Raw genomic sequence first — 17,614 nt, 5'->3', positions numbered from 1 at the left:
ATTACATAAAAGGATAGTATATTACATCTGAACATCTCTTAGGTTTTTAAAATATTGTGTTAACTTTCAAATGACATTTTATCACATTGAATTAACTCCAACCTTACTATTTTTATTTTCAGATGTTTAGGATAAAAGGAGGAGATAGTATAGTATGAATTTCCCCAAATAAAAAATTATGCTTACTGAATATATATAGTAGTGCAATGTAACTGTAAAAGCAACTAAATTGGGAAGTTGTCTGCCATGGTGCTTCTCAGATTTTAATGCACATAGGAATAACGCAGAGATCTTGGCAAAATGCGGATTTTGATTCACTAGGTATGGATGGTGCCTGAGATAGCCTGCATTTGTAATAAGTTCCTAGGTGATACTGATGCTGCTTTTCTGCATGAATAGCAAGAAGAGTAACCTATAACTGAATTTTTTAAAAAGTTTTTCTTGATACATAATAGATATATGATTTGATACAAAGATATATCAAAATACATGTGCATACTTTTGGGGTGCATGTAATTTTTGATATTCATATAAGATATGATCAAACCAAGGTAATTGGGATATCCATTACCTTAAACGTTTATCTTTTCTTTATGCTGGAAATATTCGAATTCTCCTTTTCTAGCTGGTTATGAAATATACAGTAGATTATTATTAACTATAGTCACCCTACTGATCTTATGCTGAATCTTATTTCTCCTTTCTTAACTGTATTTTTGTACCCATTAACCTCGTTTCATCCCCTGACCCCCAGCCTCTTGTAGCCACCAGTCTATTCTCTATCTTCATGAGATTCACTTTTGTAGCTCCCACATAGGGGTGAGACTGTGCAATATTTGTCTCTCTGTGCTTGCCTTATTTCACTTTACATAATGACCTCCTGTTCCATTCATGTTGCTGCAAATGATAGGATTTTATTCCTTTTTGTGGCTGAGTAATCTTCCCTTGTTTATATATACCCCCCCTTTTTTAAAAATTTTTCTTTTCTTTTCTTTTCTTTTTTTGAGATGGAGTCTCACTCTGTTGCCCAGGCTGGAGTGCATTGGCTCCATCTCAGCTCACCACAACCTTCATCTCCTGGATTCAAGCAATTCTCCTGCCTCAGCCTCCCAAGTAGCTGGGACTACAGGTGCGTGCCACCATGCCCAGCTAATTTTTGTATTTTTAATAGAGACAGTGTTTCACTATGTTGACCAGGCTGGCACATTTTCTTTATTCATCCATTGATACACACTTGGATTGATTTCATATTTTGACTATTGTGAATAGTGCTGCAGTAAACATGGGACTGCAGATAACTCTTCGTTATATTGATTTCCTTTCTTTTGGATATATACCCAATAGTGGAATCGCTGGATTATATGATAGCTCTATTTTAGGATTGTTTTTGTATTTTCGAGGTGGGATCTTATTCTATTGTGAGGACTGATCTTGAACAACTTGGCTCAAATTGTCCTCCTGCTTCAGCCTCCTGGGTAACTGGGATTACAGGTGCACACTATAGCACCTGGCTTATTTTTAGTTTTTAGAGGACCCTTTATGCACTTTGCCATAATGGCCATACTAATTTCATATCTGAATTTTTTTAAATAATAATCTTCTGTCTAACCAACTCTGAGCTACTTAGATCAAAATACTTCGGAGTTATCCGGGATCCTTGCTCCCTAACAAATACTCCACGTTGAATTTACCAGCAAATCCTGATGGCTGTATTTTCAAAACATCTGAAATCTGAGTACATTTCATCACATCACAGTTTATTCCACTGTGGTATAAGCTACTATCATCTCTCCCCTAGATTATTTCAGTAGTCTCCTTACTGGCCTGTTCTTTTCCCCTTGCTTCCTCTGTTCAGAAAGCCCTAGTTAACCTATGTTACTCAGAGAAGTCAGTCTTACCTTAGCCTAGAAGATGCTACATGGTCTTTTATTATTACCTCTTTGTCCTCATCTGCTACTCTTCCTCTTTCACTGTATTCTAGTCACTCATCTCTTTGTTGTTCCTTGAACATTCTAGACATGTACCACTGTCTTAGGACGTTCATATTGGCTGTTCTCTCCAGCAAAAATGCTCAGCCTGGAAGCATTGGATGGTAGTCACATAACTGTCTCCCTTGCTGCTCTCTGATTGCCAGTTCAAATGTCCCTTTATCACAGAAGCTTTCCTGAGTATTCTGTATGAAACAACAGCTTCCTCTTTTTTCATTTCTTATTAGCCACACTGTTTTTACTATTTGTTTATTTTGTCTTCCCCACTAGAACATAAAGGTAGAGATTTCTGTCTTGTTCAGTACTAAGAGAATTGCCTAGTAGTATACCTATAGTATTCAATAAATCTTTGAGAAAAAAAAAATCCCACAAAAGGCCATTGGGCCTTTGCTTGAATACTTTCATTGATAGGTTACTCTACCTCCCTTCAGAACAGTTCATTTAATTTGAAGATTATTGCTAGTGTTCTTAAGCTTTCTATTCTTCCAAACTAAACATTCTGACTAGTTTACCTTTCTGCATATAATAGATTTTCCAGGGCTGTCACTATTTTAGTCATTTTCCTTGGACATTTACGTTTGTCTTTAAACATCGGAACTAAAACAAATGTTGCACATATAGGCTAAGAGTGAGAAATTTTCCTCATCCGACTTTTATTGTCAGACTGATTGGCTTTAAAAAAAAAAAAAGGTATTCTAATGCTGACTCACTGTGAGGTTGTATTTAATCTGCTACAACCTTTAAATCATTCTTTATATATGCTAGTAAGTTTCCTCTGCTTTTACAGTTGGTTTTTGAACTGTAAGTATGGGACTTTATGTTTATCTCTTTATTTAACCAAATAGTGAATTATTTCTTGGGCAGTTCATACCTTTAATGTAGTGACTACCATGTGTAAATTATTTTAGAAACTAATAGAAAAATTCAGATACATATAGGAGAATCACAACTGATGAAATCAGTGGTTTCTTGTGACTAGATAGAAACATGTATATGGACATTTCCTTACAACTGTGTGTCTTGCATCAAGCCAGGAAGGAATATTATAAGAGTTTATTTAAGGACAGGTGCTATGGCTCATGCCTTTAATTCCAGCACTTAGGGAGTTGGTGGCTGGAGGATTGCTTGAGCTCTGGAGTTGGAGACCGGCCTCGGCAACATAGCAAGACCCCATCTCTTAGGAAAAAAGAGTTGATTAAAAAAAATAGTTTTACTTTATAAATTTGACTGCCAGATTAACCCCCTTTCTACATTTCTAATTTTTACCTCTTTATAAGCACCATTTTCCTAGTCTTTTAGGCCAGGATATTTTTTGTCTTCCTCACTGTATTTCTCACCAAATCTCAGAAATTCTTCAGCCATTTAATTTCATGCTTTTCTAATTTACTTCACAGCCAGTTACTTTAGCTGTGCAAATCTCTCTGCTTCTAATCTCTCTCCATTGTAATCCATTCTATACTTGGCTGGCATATCAACCTTTTTTTTAAAAAAAATCACATCACTTTTATCTTTTCACTCTTCTTCAGAGGATCTGTAAGATTAAGGTTCTCAGTCAGTCATTAGCGATCCATGTATAATCTAACCCTACTTGATTTATATTGCTTTGCTGATTTCTTTGATTACCCTCACTGTGATTTTTTCAGATGAAATTCATGGCTTACATACCAGCCCCCTCCTCAGTAGAGACACATACATATACACACACAGCTGTCTTTTTAGTAGACACACACACACACACACACACACACACACACACTCTCTCTCTCTCTCTCTCTCACTCACTCTCTCTCACTCATTCACTCACTCACTCTTTTCTCTCATCCACTCTTTTCTCTCACTTAATTGTGAGATTGGCCTAGCTAAATGCTATTTCATTTCTCCATACTATGTTGCTTCTTGAATGCCTAAGTTCCTCAACACATATAACCTATCACATTCTCTGAAAACTCCATTCCAAATTGATCTCTGTTCCTTAAGCTTCAATTGCATTTATGTCTGTGCCACAAAAATATATCATTTAGGCTTGTTGCTTAATAGTTATATGAGGCTTTTCCTTTCAATAAGACTGTGCACTTTGATAGGAAGGAATATAAAAGAGTACTGGATTATCCACAAACTGGCTTGGCTTGGCTTGGTTTGTACTGTGTTCTTTTATGTGTAAAATAATTTCTTACTGTATAGAATTATTTTTTTAATTGATATTATTGGGAGAAGGCAAACATAAAAAATCTCTATTGTAATTTATCTTCTAGGAAACCCTTTTCCAAAGAGAAATGAAGAGGAAAACTGTATATACCCTAAATATGGGAGATAAGAAGTATGAAGATATGGAAGGTAACTTTTCATTTCTATAAACTTTTCATTCTTATAAAGTTTATTTGTTGAAAGCAAAACAGTGTTTCCAGACTGTCCGCTTGTATACATTTCAAATTACACAAGGAGTTTTTTGTTTTTACTTACTTTTTTTGTTCTTAAATTCTGAAATAAGCTGCCTAAGTATATACATATTTTTTCCTCCCATATTTTATTTTCAGTTGATCAAGTTTTTTGGTTTGTTATTCCCTTTTTTCTTAAGCTTTACTCTCTACTGGTTTAGGAATTACTGTTTCTGTTTTTGTCTTTGTCTTTTTAAAAAAGAAAAAAAAATGGCATTGATACTATCCTCTGCTTCTAAAGCTAATTTAATCTTCACTGCCAACTGAAGAACCCAAGTACTCTTTAACTACATCCTAATCCCAATTTATAGATTATAGTTCTATTATTTGAGTTCTGTTATTTCAAACACCACCAATTAGATGATGTTTTATGCAGGCAATGCTTGCTAATTTCCACTTTATTTATTTATTTTTCTTGAGACGGAGTCTCACTCTGTTGCCGTGCTGGAGTGCAGTGGCATGATCTCAGCTTACTGCATCCTCTGCCTCCCGAGTTCAAGCGATTCTCCTATCTCAGCCGTCCAAGTACCTGGGACTACAGGTGCACGCCACCATGCCCAGCTAATTTTTATATTTTTAATAGACATGGGGTTTCACCATGTTGGGCAAGTTGGTCTTGATCTCTTGACCTTATGATCCAGCCAACTCAGCTTCCCAAAGTGCTAGGATTACAGGGGTGAGCCACCGTGCCTGGCCTTATTTCTTTTCTTTCTGAAAATGAATCTGAGAAGCTTCTTTAGTGAAGGTCTATTGGTGGTAAACTCTTAAGTTTTTGTATCTATTTTATCCACTTTAAAACTATTCAAAGATAATTTTACTGGGTAGATAATTCTGGAATGATAGTTTTTTTTTCTCAGCACTTTGAAGATATTATTTAATCATATTTTTTTCCTTGTTGTCTAGAAATTTCTTCTCAGTCTAGTTATTTTCTTGTTGGTGAACTGTCTTTTCCCATTTTCTGCTTTTAAGGTCTTGGTTTTATCTTTGACAGTTTACGGTTTTACTCCATTGTTTCTAGCATGGATTATTTTTATTTACCTTAACAGTATACATTGTGTTTCCTTTACTGGTTCATGTTTTTAATCATTTCCCAGCCATTGCCTCTTTGTTGTCTTTATTCTCTTTTGGCTTTCAATTAGTGTGTTAGACCTTTCTGTAACCTCGTTTCTTAACCTGTGTTTCACAGGCTATGTCTTATATTTCCTCCTCTGTTTCCTAGAGTCTAGCTAGTTTGCTCAAATTTGTCTTCCAGTTCACCAGTATTTTTTCTTTGGATCTAACCTGCTGATTATCCATTTTATGTGGTATTTGAAACTTCTGATATTTGAAGTTAGTGGATTTCTAAATGTGTTTTCTGCTGCTTCTCACTCAAGACAGCTTATTTTCTTAGGTTTGGTAATGTTTGATTATGAGCCCATATTGGATAAATTAAATCTGTGAAGGCCTAATTTAGGTATTCTTTCCTTGAGAGGATTTGTGTTTATTTCTTCCAAGGCCCATGCTAGGACCTCTTTAGCCCCATTTAAAGAGTCTTGGCTTGATCCTGGAGTCTGTCATGATTATTTTTCCTTCCCGGGGTGGTTCCAAGGCTTAGTCTCCAGATGTAAACACTAGTGTGGACAGTCGTGCCCAGGACAATTCCAACTTTGCTTGATATTTACACTTCACATTTCAGCTGACCATTCCTTTATTTTTGTTTTATATTTATGTCAAATTTCAGAGTATCTTATTTTCTTATGAATGAGCAATGCATACTTATGGATGAGGTGGTTACCTTACTTTCTGGTGGGTGTTTAAAGTTGTACAAATCCCCCTCTAAGGAGAATAATTTGGTAATATCTATTCATATTACAAATGTATACACACATTACTCTAGCAGTTCCATTTTTCAGAAATTATACTACAGATAATACTTTTTAAAATGTGAAGTAACTAAATTTTTATTGCAGCATTGTTTGTCATAGCCAAAAGTTGAAAACAAGTGAATGTCCAGTAGATTTGAATAACGAACAAAAAGCAGATTCGTGTGGATAGTATTCTTGCATTTGTGTGAAGGAAGGAATGTGGAAGAGTGTATTAGCATTTGCTTTTCTGTGCATTAAAAATTCTTAGGAAGAACACAAAAGAAATTTAACAGTTGTTACTGGATGGGGGTAAATCTGAATCAGAAATTTGCTCTTAAATTTTTGAACCACGTGAATATTACATTTACTTTAAAATTAACTAATGAAAAGTTTGTTTCGCTCCCCTATTAAAAAATATAAGAGAGTATATTTTGGGCAGGTTGGGCTCAAGCAGTATGTTTGTTGCAATTTATCTAGGATCTATTTGCTTTATAATAGGAGGGCCCTTTAGAGTATTCTAGTCCAGTATACTCCTAGAAGCACAAGTTATTTGGTCTGGAAAACTTGAAAGCACATATGGCTGTTTTACTTTACAGGTGAAGAAAACAGAGATAATACTGTTCCCACTGGTCTGTTGTACAGTGAGGCTGACAGATGCCCAATATGTCTTAATTGTCTGTTAGAAAAGGAAGTTGGTTTTCCAGAAAGCTGTAATCATGTCTTCTGTATGACTTGTATTCTTAAATGGGCAGAGGTAAGTTTGACACATTAATGTATTTTAATTTCCTAGCATGATTTTATTTAACCTAAAGAGTTGTTACTGCCTTTCATAAATTATTTCACAGTAATGTATTTTCTTCCTACTTTGGTCAAATACTGGTATTATTCAAATCGTTAGTTATTTTCTTGTAATTTTCTTTTACCAGCTTTTTATTTAGCAAATAACATTTTTAAAATGCATACTCTTTTTAAAAAAGTTAATAACCTATGCTGGGCGCAGTGGCTCATGCCTGTAATCCCAGCACTTTGGGAGGCTGAGGTGGGCGGATAAAACCTGAAGTGGGAGTTCGACACCAGCCTGACCAACATGGTGAAACCCCATCTCTACAAAAAATTACAAAAGTAGCTGGGTGTGATGGTGCCTGCCTATAATCCAAGCTACTCGGGAGGCTGAGGCAGGAGAATTGCTTGAACCCAGGAGGCAAGGTTGCAGTGAGCCGAGATTGCGCCACTGCACTCCAGCCTGAGCAAGAAGAGCAAAACTCTGTCTCATAAAAAAAAAAAGAAAGAAAGAAAGAAAGAAAAACAAAAGGTTAATAACCTTAGAGGAAGAACAGATCAAACAATTTTCTCTGGTACAAATGCAATAATCCGTTTTTCAGTGTACTTGACTCTGTACTTAACAGGATAATATCTGTTTGCCACTAATAACACCGTCTGTCTGCTTTTTGTTTTATATTTTTCAGGGAATTTTCACATAGGTTATTTGATTTTTTCTTTATGATACGATAGTGTCCTTCCATTTTACAAATGAGGAAACTTGGATTTTATGTTCTATAACTTAGTCAAGATCTCATAGTTTAAGAGGCAGAAGTGAATTTAAAATTGATGTTCTAATTCCTGTTTTTAATTTAGTATGGACTAATTTCAGAGTCTGAATTAGAGATATTACCGTCACAGACAAGTGAATAAGAAACTCGACATTTTTGACTTTTAATGTATTATGTTGACTCAATTTGGGCCAAATACTTTGAAGTAAATATTAATTTATTATAAGCCTTATTGTTATGAAATGTTAAGTAAAAATTTATTGTTTATATTAATCGTGCTATATTTTCTGAGTTAATAGTTTGTCAATCTGTAAAAATTAGTAAAGAAGATAATATCAAAAATATTTTAACTAGCTCCATTCAAATTGTTAATGTTCTTAAATACATTGGGATTAATTGTATATCACATAATTTGGTTTTCAAAGTGCTGTGTTTTGCTTAAATTTTCATTAATAGTGTAGAAAGGAGAATATAACTGTGTATTGACTCTATGGCTGAGTTCTGAGAAAAGGGAAGAGAAAATTTGTTAAACAAATTGAATTAATAATAATATACATAGAAATTATTTTAATTTAGTAAAATCTAAACTGGTCTTTAACAAGAAGGGACACTAAGGATAGGTGAAAATGCATTTTGGGGAAAAGTATTTTGAGTTTTGCTGGTAAATCTCTCCATGTGTTTGTAGGATCACTGTTTAATGGAATAATGCATGTTTTTTTTCTGCCACCCAAATAAAGATTTTATCTGTGTTGAATTTAGTGCACATGGTTGCTTTGTGGTTAAATTTTTTTAGAGATTTTGCTTCAGGTAAAGAAATACTGTTGGATGCGTGGAAGGTTTCAATACAGCGCTTTTCATAAGATTGTATTCAGTGACCACATAATTGTGAACTTCAACAACTTAATCTGAGTATATGTTTTTCTCTAAGAAGATTATAATGTATATATAATAAGTAGATATGATTCTCCATCCTTTTTTACAACTTCATGTGCATCTTTCACACAACCATAAGCTTTACCCTGATGTACATATTCCAGATTTCTCTAGTTATCTAGAGGTGGAATTGTAGGTTGTAGATTATGCACATACTCAACTCTATTAGATAGTAGCAAACTTGTCTATATTTTTAACTCTCGTTGAATATTTTTAAGTTGAAAATACTGGATAACATACATAGTATGGCACCCAACACCTTTCTCGCATGTAATATTTTTCAAATTGCTTTTCAAAAGAAAGTACTTATCTGTTATACTGCTGTCATAAATTGTGATGTCAGGTGGGCAGGGAGAAGTTGTGATATTATTTAAACAAAGGTAATTAACCGTTAAAGGGAGAATAAACAGAATATTCTTTCATTGTCCCTGATGGCGATAGCAGTAAGCCGTTAAATAAACCCTTCAGTTGAGCAGTAACAAGAGAACAGTCTACTAATAAATTGCCTATTATGAATCATAAGTGAATGCTGGCTAAAAAACTCACGTAGACTTTAAGTTTTCAGTTTGAATCTTTTATTGCTGTGATAAAAATAGCTATGTTTTGAAGCATGTAAGTGCTTTGACAAATAGAATCAGATTTCAGATTCAGAAATGTGGGTTTTTTTTTTTTTTTTTTTATCATTATAAATTAAGCTCCATCCTCTCATTTCCCTCAATCTCCTCACATTTAAAAGCAAAATTTACAGATTACTTTGGATTTCAGGATTAGGAATATGTGTGTTCAGTCTCCTAACAGGCCATGCCTTATACTAAGGCTTTCTTACACATTCTGACATTTAATTTCATTTAATTCACTGTTAATCTTTATTTGCTATACAAGACAAGGATTCTAAAATTGTGATTTTTAAGTACCTCAGGGGATAACATGAAGTTAAAATCTTTTTTAAAAAAATATCTGTGGCTTATAATTTTACAAATGTTTACTTTTTTTCTGAGACAGAGTCTCACTCTGTCACCCAGGCTGGAGTGCAGTGGCATGATCTCAGCTCACTGCAACCTCCACATCCCAGGCCAAGTGATAATTATGCCTTAGCTCCTAAGTAGCTGGGACTACAGGCACGTGCCACTGTGCCGGGCTCAGTTTTTGTATTTTTAGTAGAGATGGAGTTTCCCTGTATTGGCTAACCTGGCCTCAAACTCGTTACCTCAAGGGTCTTCTCGTCTCAGCCTCCCAAATGGCTGGGATGAAAGTTCACTTCTAGTAGAAGAGTAGAAATCAAAGTGAGATTTACAGTAGTTGGAAATCTGCATAATAAGAGAACAGTACAATTTGCATTTAGGATCATCTTTCTAGATTTCTGTATCTTTCAAAATTTCTGTGCTTTCTCAGATTTGTGCCCAAGGTTCACTGAAATAGGATTCAGAATGGATATCAGACACCAAAAAAGGACTCATTTATTTACTTTCATCTTAATATTTTAGTCGTGGAACACATTCTTACAAACACTGGTCTTTAAGAAACTGATGTTTTGAATAATTAAAGTGTTTTGTGGTCTAGTATGTTTATTTTGGACACACAGATCAAAGTTAGTTTCAGTCTTTCCAAGCTCTAAAATTTCAGTTCTGTGGTTATTTAAACAAAAGCTAGGTAGGTGTGTCATAGAATCCTCTGGGGCAAAAGGATTCAGGGTGAACCTGTGATAGACTTCATGGCCCATAGCCTAATTGCCTGCCTTTAGGGACACTAGAACAAATTGAAATTAATCATGTCCACTGTGACTATTTTTAGTTTCTAGGAATCCGTAGATGGTAAGCTTGTTGAGTTATAAAATAATGATGATTATACAAAATAGAATATTGAACAGTGACACAATAATTGACATTAAGGAAGGCTGAAATTTTTGTTAATTTAGACCATCACTGTTAGAGCCAACAATTTGAAATTAAAAGACCTTTGAATGGATTAAATGTATGTAGAACCAGTATACTAAAGTTTATTGGCTATTCAGTTAGAAAGTTATTTTACCCATACTGTGAGCAAAAAACAGATATACACTTATTGATAGCTTTTAATAAATTTATCTTAGCTTGTGCAGTTTAATTAGGAAGGTAAAATACAGAGAAATCTTGACACGACAATTGATTATAATTATGATTTCCTACAGACAAGATAATCTCCTACACACACACATAGTTAAGTAAATGGGATTTATTGGCCGTGCATGGTGGCTCATGCCTCTAATCCCAGCACTTTGGGAGGTCAAGAAGGGTGGATCACTTGAGCTCAGGAGTTCAAGGCCAGCCTGGGCAATATGCTAAGACCTCATTTCTACTGGGGTGGGGCGGGTGGGAGGGGGGAGTACAAAATTTAGCCAGGCATGGTGGAGTATGCCTGTAGTGCCAGCTACTTGGGAAGCTGAGGTGGGAAGCTTGGAGGATCAGTTGAGCCCAGGAGGTCAAAACTACAGTGAGCTGTGATTGTGCCACTGCACTTCAGCTTGAGTGACAAAATAAGACCCTGTCTCAAAAAAGAAAAAAAAAAAAGATTCATTATTTCCCGCAGTTGATGAGAAGTGATTAAAACTTTGAACCTTAAAGGGTCATGGTTTGAAGACATATGTTTAAAGCATTTGAGTTCTTACACTATTTAATGGAACCTGCAGCATATGTGATGAGGATGTTTTTGATATCTGCTGGCATTCTTTTCCCTTTTAAGTAATATGAAATATATCCCTTATTTTTTAAGTATTATTTTTTTAATGTGATTGGTTTCCCATAGTAAGCAGATTATTCTTCCTCAATTTATTTATCTCATTCATTTTGTATCAAATGTCAACAGCTTCAATGTGAGACAGTAAGGTTAATGAAATCAAAATTGGGCAGTTGGAAAAAGCATGGTTTCTCTCATGAAATTAGAAATGAAGTCTCATTTAGGTGACATGCAGTTCTTGAAGAAGTCAACAATGTTCAACATAGATGAGGATTATATTTTTGAATTAATAATGTATACCGAAAAATTAAGACATGAGTTGACTTACATCTGGACTACAAATATGTTTTATATACATGTGTTTCTAAGTGGAAATTTCTCCATTCTGGTTATTAGACTACTTTTTAGTAATATAATTTAGTAAAGCTTTATTATCTGGGATTTTTCAATCAGTTTTTCCTCAAATTCTAATTTAAAAAAAATTAAACTAACCAGAACCCAGAACCCTGACTGTTTTGTAGCACTCTGTGAACAGTAATGTAAATGCATCTGTGTAGTACTACTAAATTAGTCCTTTATAATTTATAAAGTATTGTCAAATAAATTTTTAAAATTTATTATACCTGTGCAATAGGTGATCAGGGCTCTCTCCATTTTCATCCTTAGTGTGGATTGGAGTGATTGCTAGCTCCACCAGAACTTGAACTTGTAGCAGATTTTTTCAGATCCACCAGTATTTTCACCCTGTGAATTAATCCTTTGTGAAATTTTTTGGTAGAGCAATGAGGATTTTTGAATTGTGAAGACCAATTACTAAAGCATATATCTAAAAGAGTTTCAAGTACTCTGTTTACCAGTCAGGTAAATTAGTATGGATTTCTTTGTAGCCTAGTTTTAAATGTCAGAATATGTAAAATGATTGATGCAGGTAGTTTACTGAGGTTTTTGTTTTTACACTAGATAAAGTGTTAACTATTAATTGTCAGAAGCAATTAAGATTTAATGTAATTCTGCCCAACTGTTATCAAGTATCTTAGAGAACATGAAGAGATTTTCTTTGAGTAGTTTGATGAAATACATTCTTAATGGGGGTTAATTTTATCACTGACAGTCATTTGACCTTTAGATATACTTCTGAAAGCTGTTATAAAGAACCACAGTTTCACTAATATGGATTGACAATGACTGTCTTGAAAGAACAGGTTAAATGTGATAGGGAACATGTAGACTGACTTTGGAAGTCCAGGTGAGATATTTTGGAACCATAAATGAAAAAAGATAGATTCTGGAAAATAGCTTTAGAATAAGCATTAGCCTCTAACGATATGCATTCCTAAGTCATCTTTATTTGATTTTGAACTAGAATTTTTATATAATATTCTCTGTTTTGTTAGTGGGAGAGATGTTTGAGATTCCCCTGAGCAGGTGAACCTACCTATAAGCATAGGTACTGAGATTTAGTCTTTAAGCACTTAACACTTGTTTCTAAGAGGGGCTATCTATAAGCAGCCTATGTGATTGGGGATAGAGCAGCAGCAGGAAGCGAGAAATTGGAAATTGAGGACCCTGAATTCCCAAATAAGGAAGGTTTCCTGTTCTTATATTTAAATGTGGGTTTGAGCTGAGAATTTACAATGCTTTAGAATAGTAGCTTTTTCATGTTTTACTGAAATCATAAAGAAGATTAGTTTTTTCCTATAAAAATTGCCTCCTTAACTGATAGACCCTTAGTACAGAGCATTCACAGTAAAATGTATGTTCTGTTTAATACACATTACACTGTAAAGCAGTGATTGTCAAATAACGGGATTTAACATAAAGCCAATGATGGTATTAGACTACTTGATTATGAAACTGAATTAGATACTTTAAAAATTATTGAAATGAAATTCATTAAAACAATGAATCATTGAAGGATATTTTGTATATAAGGAATCAAAATAGTAAATAATTGAAGGACATTTTTGTTGTATTTAAGGAAACAAAATTTGAGATAATTTTCTTCAAAATTAAAATAATTTTAAAAAATACAGTATTAGTTAAAATTTCTCTATATTAGTTTAAAATGTGAACTTTTAAAACCTCACAACTTAGAAATTTAATCATAAATTCTACTCTGAAAGCTAAAATTAAAACATCTTCAAGACCTTTCTGGATAGGTATCTGCCCAATATAAGAGTGAGGCATCCTTGGGAGTTTCTTAACATTAGGCCAGTCAGGGTTGGCTGTGGTGGCTCACACCTGTAATCCCAACACTTGGGAGGCCAAGGTGGGCTGATTTTGAGCTCTGAGGAGTTTGAGACCAGCCTGGGCAACATGACAAAACTCCATCTCTGCAAAAAGTACAAAAAAATTAGCTGGGCCTGGTGGTACACACCTGTAGTCCTAACTACTTGGGAAACTAAGGTGAGGACATCGCCTGAACCTGGGAGGTCAAGGTTGCAGTGAGCCATGATGCAGCTACACTACAGCCTGGGCAAGAGGTTTAGACCCTGTCCAAAAACAAAAAAAATTCTGATGGCTGAGCCTGTGACAAAGAAAATCATTTTCTGGTGTTAACTAAGTTATCTTTAGGAAATTACAGCATATACATTCAGACTGTGGTGATATATGGCAGTAGATTTCCTACTACTACTTTTTTTTTCTTGTTTTTCCTTTATGTTTTTGTAATACCAGTGGAACCTTTTCTTAAAATGAAACTTTAGACAAATTCAAGGCAATTATGCTTAAGGAAAAAAAAGAAGGGAACTCTTACAACTCTGTTATTTGAAACAGATCAAATTGAATGGCTCAGGGCAGGTATAGTGGCTCCACCTGTAATTTTAACACTTTGGGAGGCTGAGGTAGGAGGATTGTTTGAGCCCAGGAGTTCAAGATGAGCCTGAGCAACATAGTGAGACCCTGTCTCTATGAAAAATGTTAAAAAAACAAACAAACAAAAAAACCCACACAGGTGTGGTGATACATGCATGTAGTCCCGGCTACTTGGGAGGCTAAACTGGGAGAATCACTTGAGTCCCAGGGGTTCCAGCTTGCAGTAAACTGTGATCAGGTGACTGCATTCCAACCTGAGCAACAGAGTGAAACCCTATCTGAAAAAAAACAAAAAAAACAAAAAAAACCCTTAAGTAACAGCTTAGATTAAAACTGTCGTAATTCAAAATTATAAAAGGAAAACTGGGCGCAGTGGTTCATGCCAGTAACCCCTCCAAGGCAGGTGGATCGCTTGAACCTGGGAGTCCAAGACCACCGTGGGCAACATGACAAAACCCCACCTCTACGAAAAACACAAAAATTAGCTGGGTAGGGTGGCATGCACCTGTAGTCCCAGCTACTAAGGAGACTGACTTGGGAGAATCATCTGATCTCAGTCTGGGAGGCGAAGGCTGAGCGAGACCCTGTCTCAAAAAATAAATAAAAATAGAGAAAGAAAAATTTGTAAAGGACAGAATGCAGTTTAGCTGATGTCAACAGAGGAAATTTAATAAAGAAAAAATGAGTTTGCATGATTTGAGAGTTTTTGAAAGGTTTGATGCATCTAATACAAATTTCTTGAACACATGGCTTTCTTTGGATCTTAGTGTCAAAAATCGAAACAGCTAAAATAATAAAGTACTTGGATTTCCATATATGTCATAAGCTTTGCAAATTCCAATAAAAATTCTTAGGAACTCATGTCTCTCATGTGTGTATATATCATATTGTGGTTGTCTTTTGTTAAGTTTTTTGTTACTAAAGCTAGTTGATTACAAGACCTTAGTTAATATTTAGTATATGCCACACTTTCTTCTAGGAATTATTAATTCCCACAAAAACCCTAGAAGTAAATTCTTTTCTCATTTTCACAAATAAGGTTACTGAGGCACAGAGAGACTAACTTGCTCAAGTTTACACAAATGACAAGATATGAATGTCATATAGTAAATTCACAGCCTCTGTACATCTTACTAGATTTTACAAAAAAAAAAGAAACAAATTTTCATTTATTACTGTATAACCTTTTTATTAATGTCTCTTAATTTACCTTTAAAATAGGAGTAAAAAATATATTTTGAAGTTTTTGTAAAAATAGGAAGCACTAGAAAGTTTTCACTTTCTATTTATCTGTGTTTCAGAGATAGGATCTCACTCTGTTACCTAGACTGCAATACAGTGATGTGATCATGGCTCACTGCAGCTTCAAACTCCTGGGCTCAAGGAATCCTCCTGCCTTGGCCTCTCAAAGTGTTGGGATTACAGGCATGTGCCACCATGCTCAGCCAGATTTTACTTTTAAATATTTTTGAAAACTGTAAATATAGCCTTAATAAATTCTAACATAAGAAATTCATACAGTGTATGCTATCAGGATAAACAACAACAGTTAATAGTTCTTTGAACTAGACAATGCATTATTAAAAAAGATATGAACTTCTTTGTTGCTGAAGCAAAGCTTCTGAAGGTCAAGTTTTCTACAGGGAAAGTAATAGCCTTCTAAATCCATAGTACTTAAAAGTAGGCTGAACTGGCCTTTTCCAGTCTGAACCAATTTAATATATAGTAAGGTCACATTTCTTAATTCAGATGTGGTAAAGCTCTTTTCCCATTGAAGTCCATTTAAAAGAGAAAATAGTAACTCGGCTTATGTTTTGGCTGCTTCTAGAGTGACTTGTGAGCTTTGTAAAAATGTGTAAAATGATCAAGGACCGTTACACAAACTGTTCTACCTTTACCTGTATAAGCATATCTTGATACATGATAAAACCCGAAAGGCAAAGATCACATTTTTTACATAATGTATCTAGATTGCATTACTATCTTTGCTCTTTAAGACTTGCTATTAGATTGTTAAAATTCTGTTTTATTTTAGTAATAGTAGGTATTAATAATATCACCTTTTGGTATTCTCTTTGCAGAGTTTTCCCTCCTACCCTAATAGAAAATATACTCCTTCTTAAATTATTTAAATAATGTAAACCCATTCTTATACAAATATTTAATAATTTTATCAGAGAAACTCTTACAGTTGATGCACAGGAATTTTAAAAGGACAGGAAATAAAGCAAGATAATAATGTTGATTTATAATCAAAGAATGATTTAAGGACCAATTTCCTTAATAAATAACACCTACAACTCAATTTGAAAAAGTAACAACCTATAAAACTTAAGCAAAGAACATGAATAGACAGCTTAAAGAAAAGGAACTCTGAATATCCTTAAAAATAGGAAAATATGCTCAACTTTACTCCTATAAAAGGAAATGTAAACTAAAAAACCCTTATTCATACCATGCTGTTAAGGATGAGGCAGATCTGAATTACTAATATGAATCAATCTTAAGTTTATGTGTTAAAAAGATACACATATATGTATATGCAATGGATATCCACAAAAGGTTATATGTAAGAAACCCTCTGGAGTGGCCATCTAGGTGGCTGAGCAGAGGGATGGAGTACTTCATTTTCTTCATATCTTTTAAATATTTTTATTTCTGGTGCAACTGCCTATTTAATGTAACTAATTTAGGGGGGAAATATTAAGTCACAGAATATTAACATTTGTGAAGGACCTTTCTAAGCCATTTGGAATGGCCTAAGTTTAGCATAGCAGCCAGCTTTACATCACAGAACTGCTGCTGTTAGCCCAACTCATCTTTCACTATACCAGTAGTTCTCAACTGGGCACTATATCTTAATGGGATTTTAATAACAGATTCTGTCTTGTTCATCATTGTATTCCAATTTTCTGGCATGCAGGAGCTATTCAGTAAATGTTTGAATGAATAAACGAATTTAAGGTATAAAATATGTTTCTTTCAAAGATAGAGATGAAAATATTTTTCTTTTTTATGAAACATTTAGAAGTATATTTATAAATTTATCTATTCTAAAGAAACATTTGTAAGATATAATTTGTTAATCACTTTTCAGACATTGGCTTCATGTCCTATTGACCGAAAACCTTTTCAGGCAGTGTTTAAATTCAGTGCATTGGAAGGTTATGTTAAGGTAAGTCTTAGATTTTATTCTGCAACATTAATTATGTAAAAATTAATTTAAGCTGTTTGACTTTGATAGATTGTCAGTTTGTGTATATTTGAAATTGTTCAACGTAAGGTTTAATGTGTGATTTTTAATTCTCCTTAGCATGATAAATGTATACCTTTCAACT

At 34.3% G+C, this 17,614-nt stretch overlaps 1 protein-coding gene across 5 annotated transcripts in view; it reads left to right on the top strand.

The window, feature by feature from the left end:
* Positions 1 to 17,614, top strand: part of SCAF11 (SR-related CTD associated factor 11) — a 99,336-nt gene that overhangs the window by 47,132 nt on the left and 34,590 nt on the right. For all 5 annotated transcript variants that reach the window (XM_010352263.3, XM_074403173.1, XM_074403175.1 and 2 more), the window contains 3 exons: positions 4,241 to 4,322; positions 6,864 to 7,021; positions 17,374 to 17,451. In XM_010352263.3, the coding sequence (XP_010350565.2) occupies positions 4,241 to 4,322; positions 6,864 to 7,021; positions 17,374 to 17,451 (318 nt within the window). The remainder of the gene's footprint in view (positions 1 to 4,240; positions 4,323 to 6,863; positions 7,022 to 17,373; positions 17,452 to 17,614) is intronic.

This window comes from Saimiri boliviensis, chromosome 7 (genome assembly GCF_048565385.1).
Source record: "Saimiri boliviensis isolate mSaiBol1 chromosome 7, mSaiBol1.pri, whole genome shotgun sequence".
NCBI classification, from domain to species: Eukaryota; Metazoa; Chordata; class Mammalia; order Primates; family Cebidae; genus Saimiri; species Saimiri boliviensis.
The sequence above is the reverse complement of the archived record's forward strand: the minus strand, read 5'-3'. Positions and strand labels throughout refer to the sequence as shown.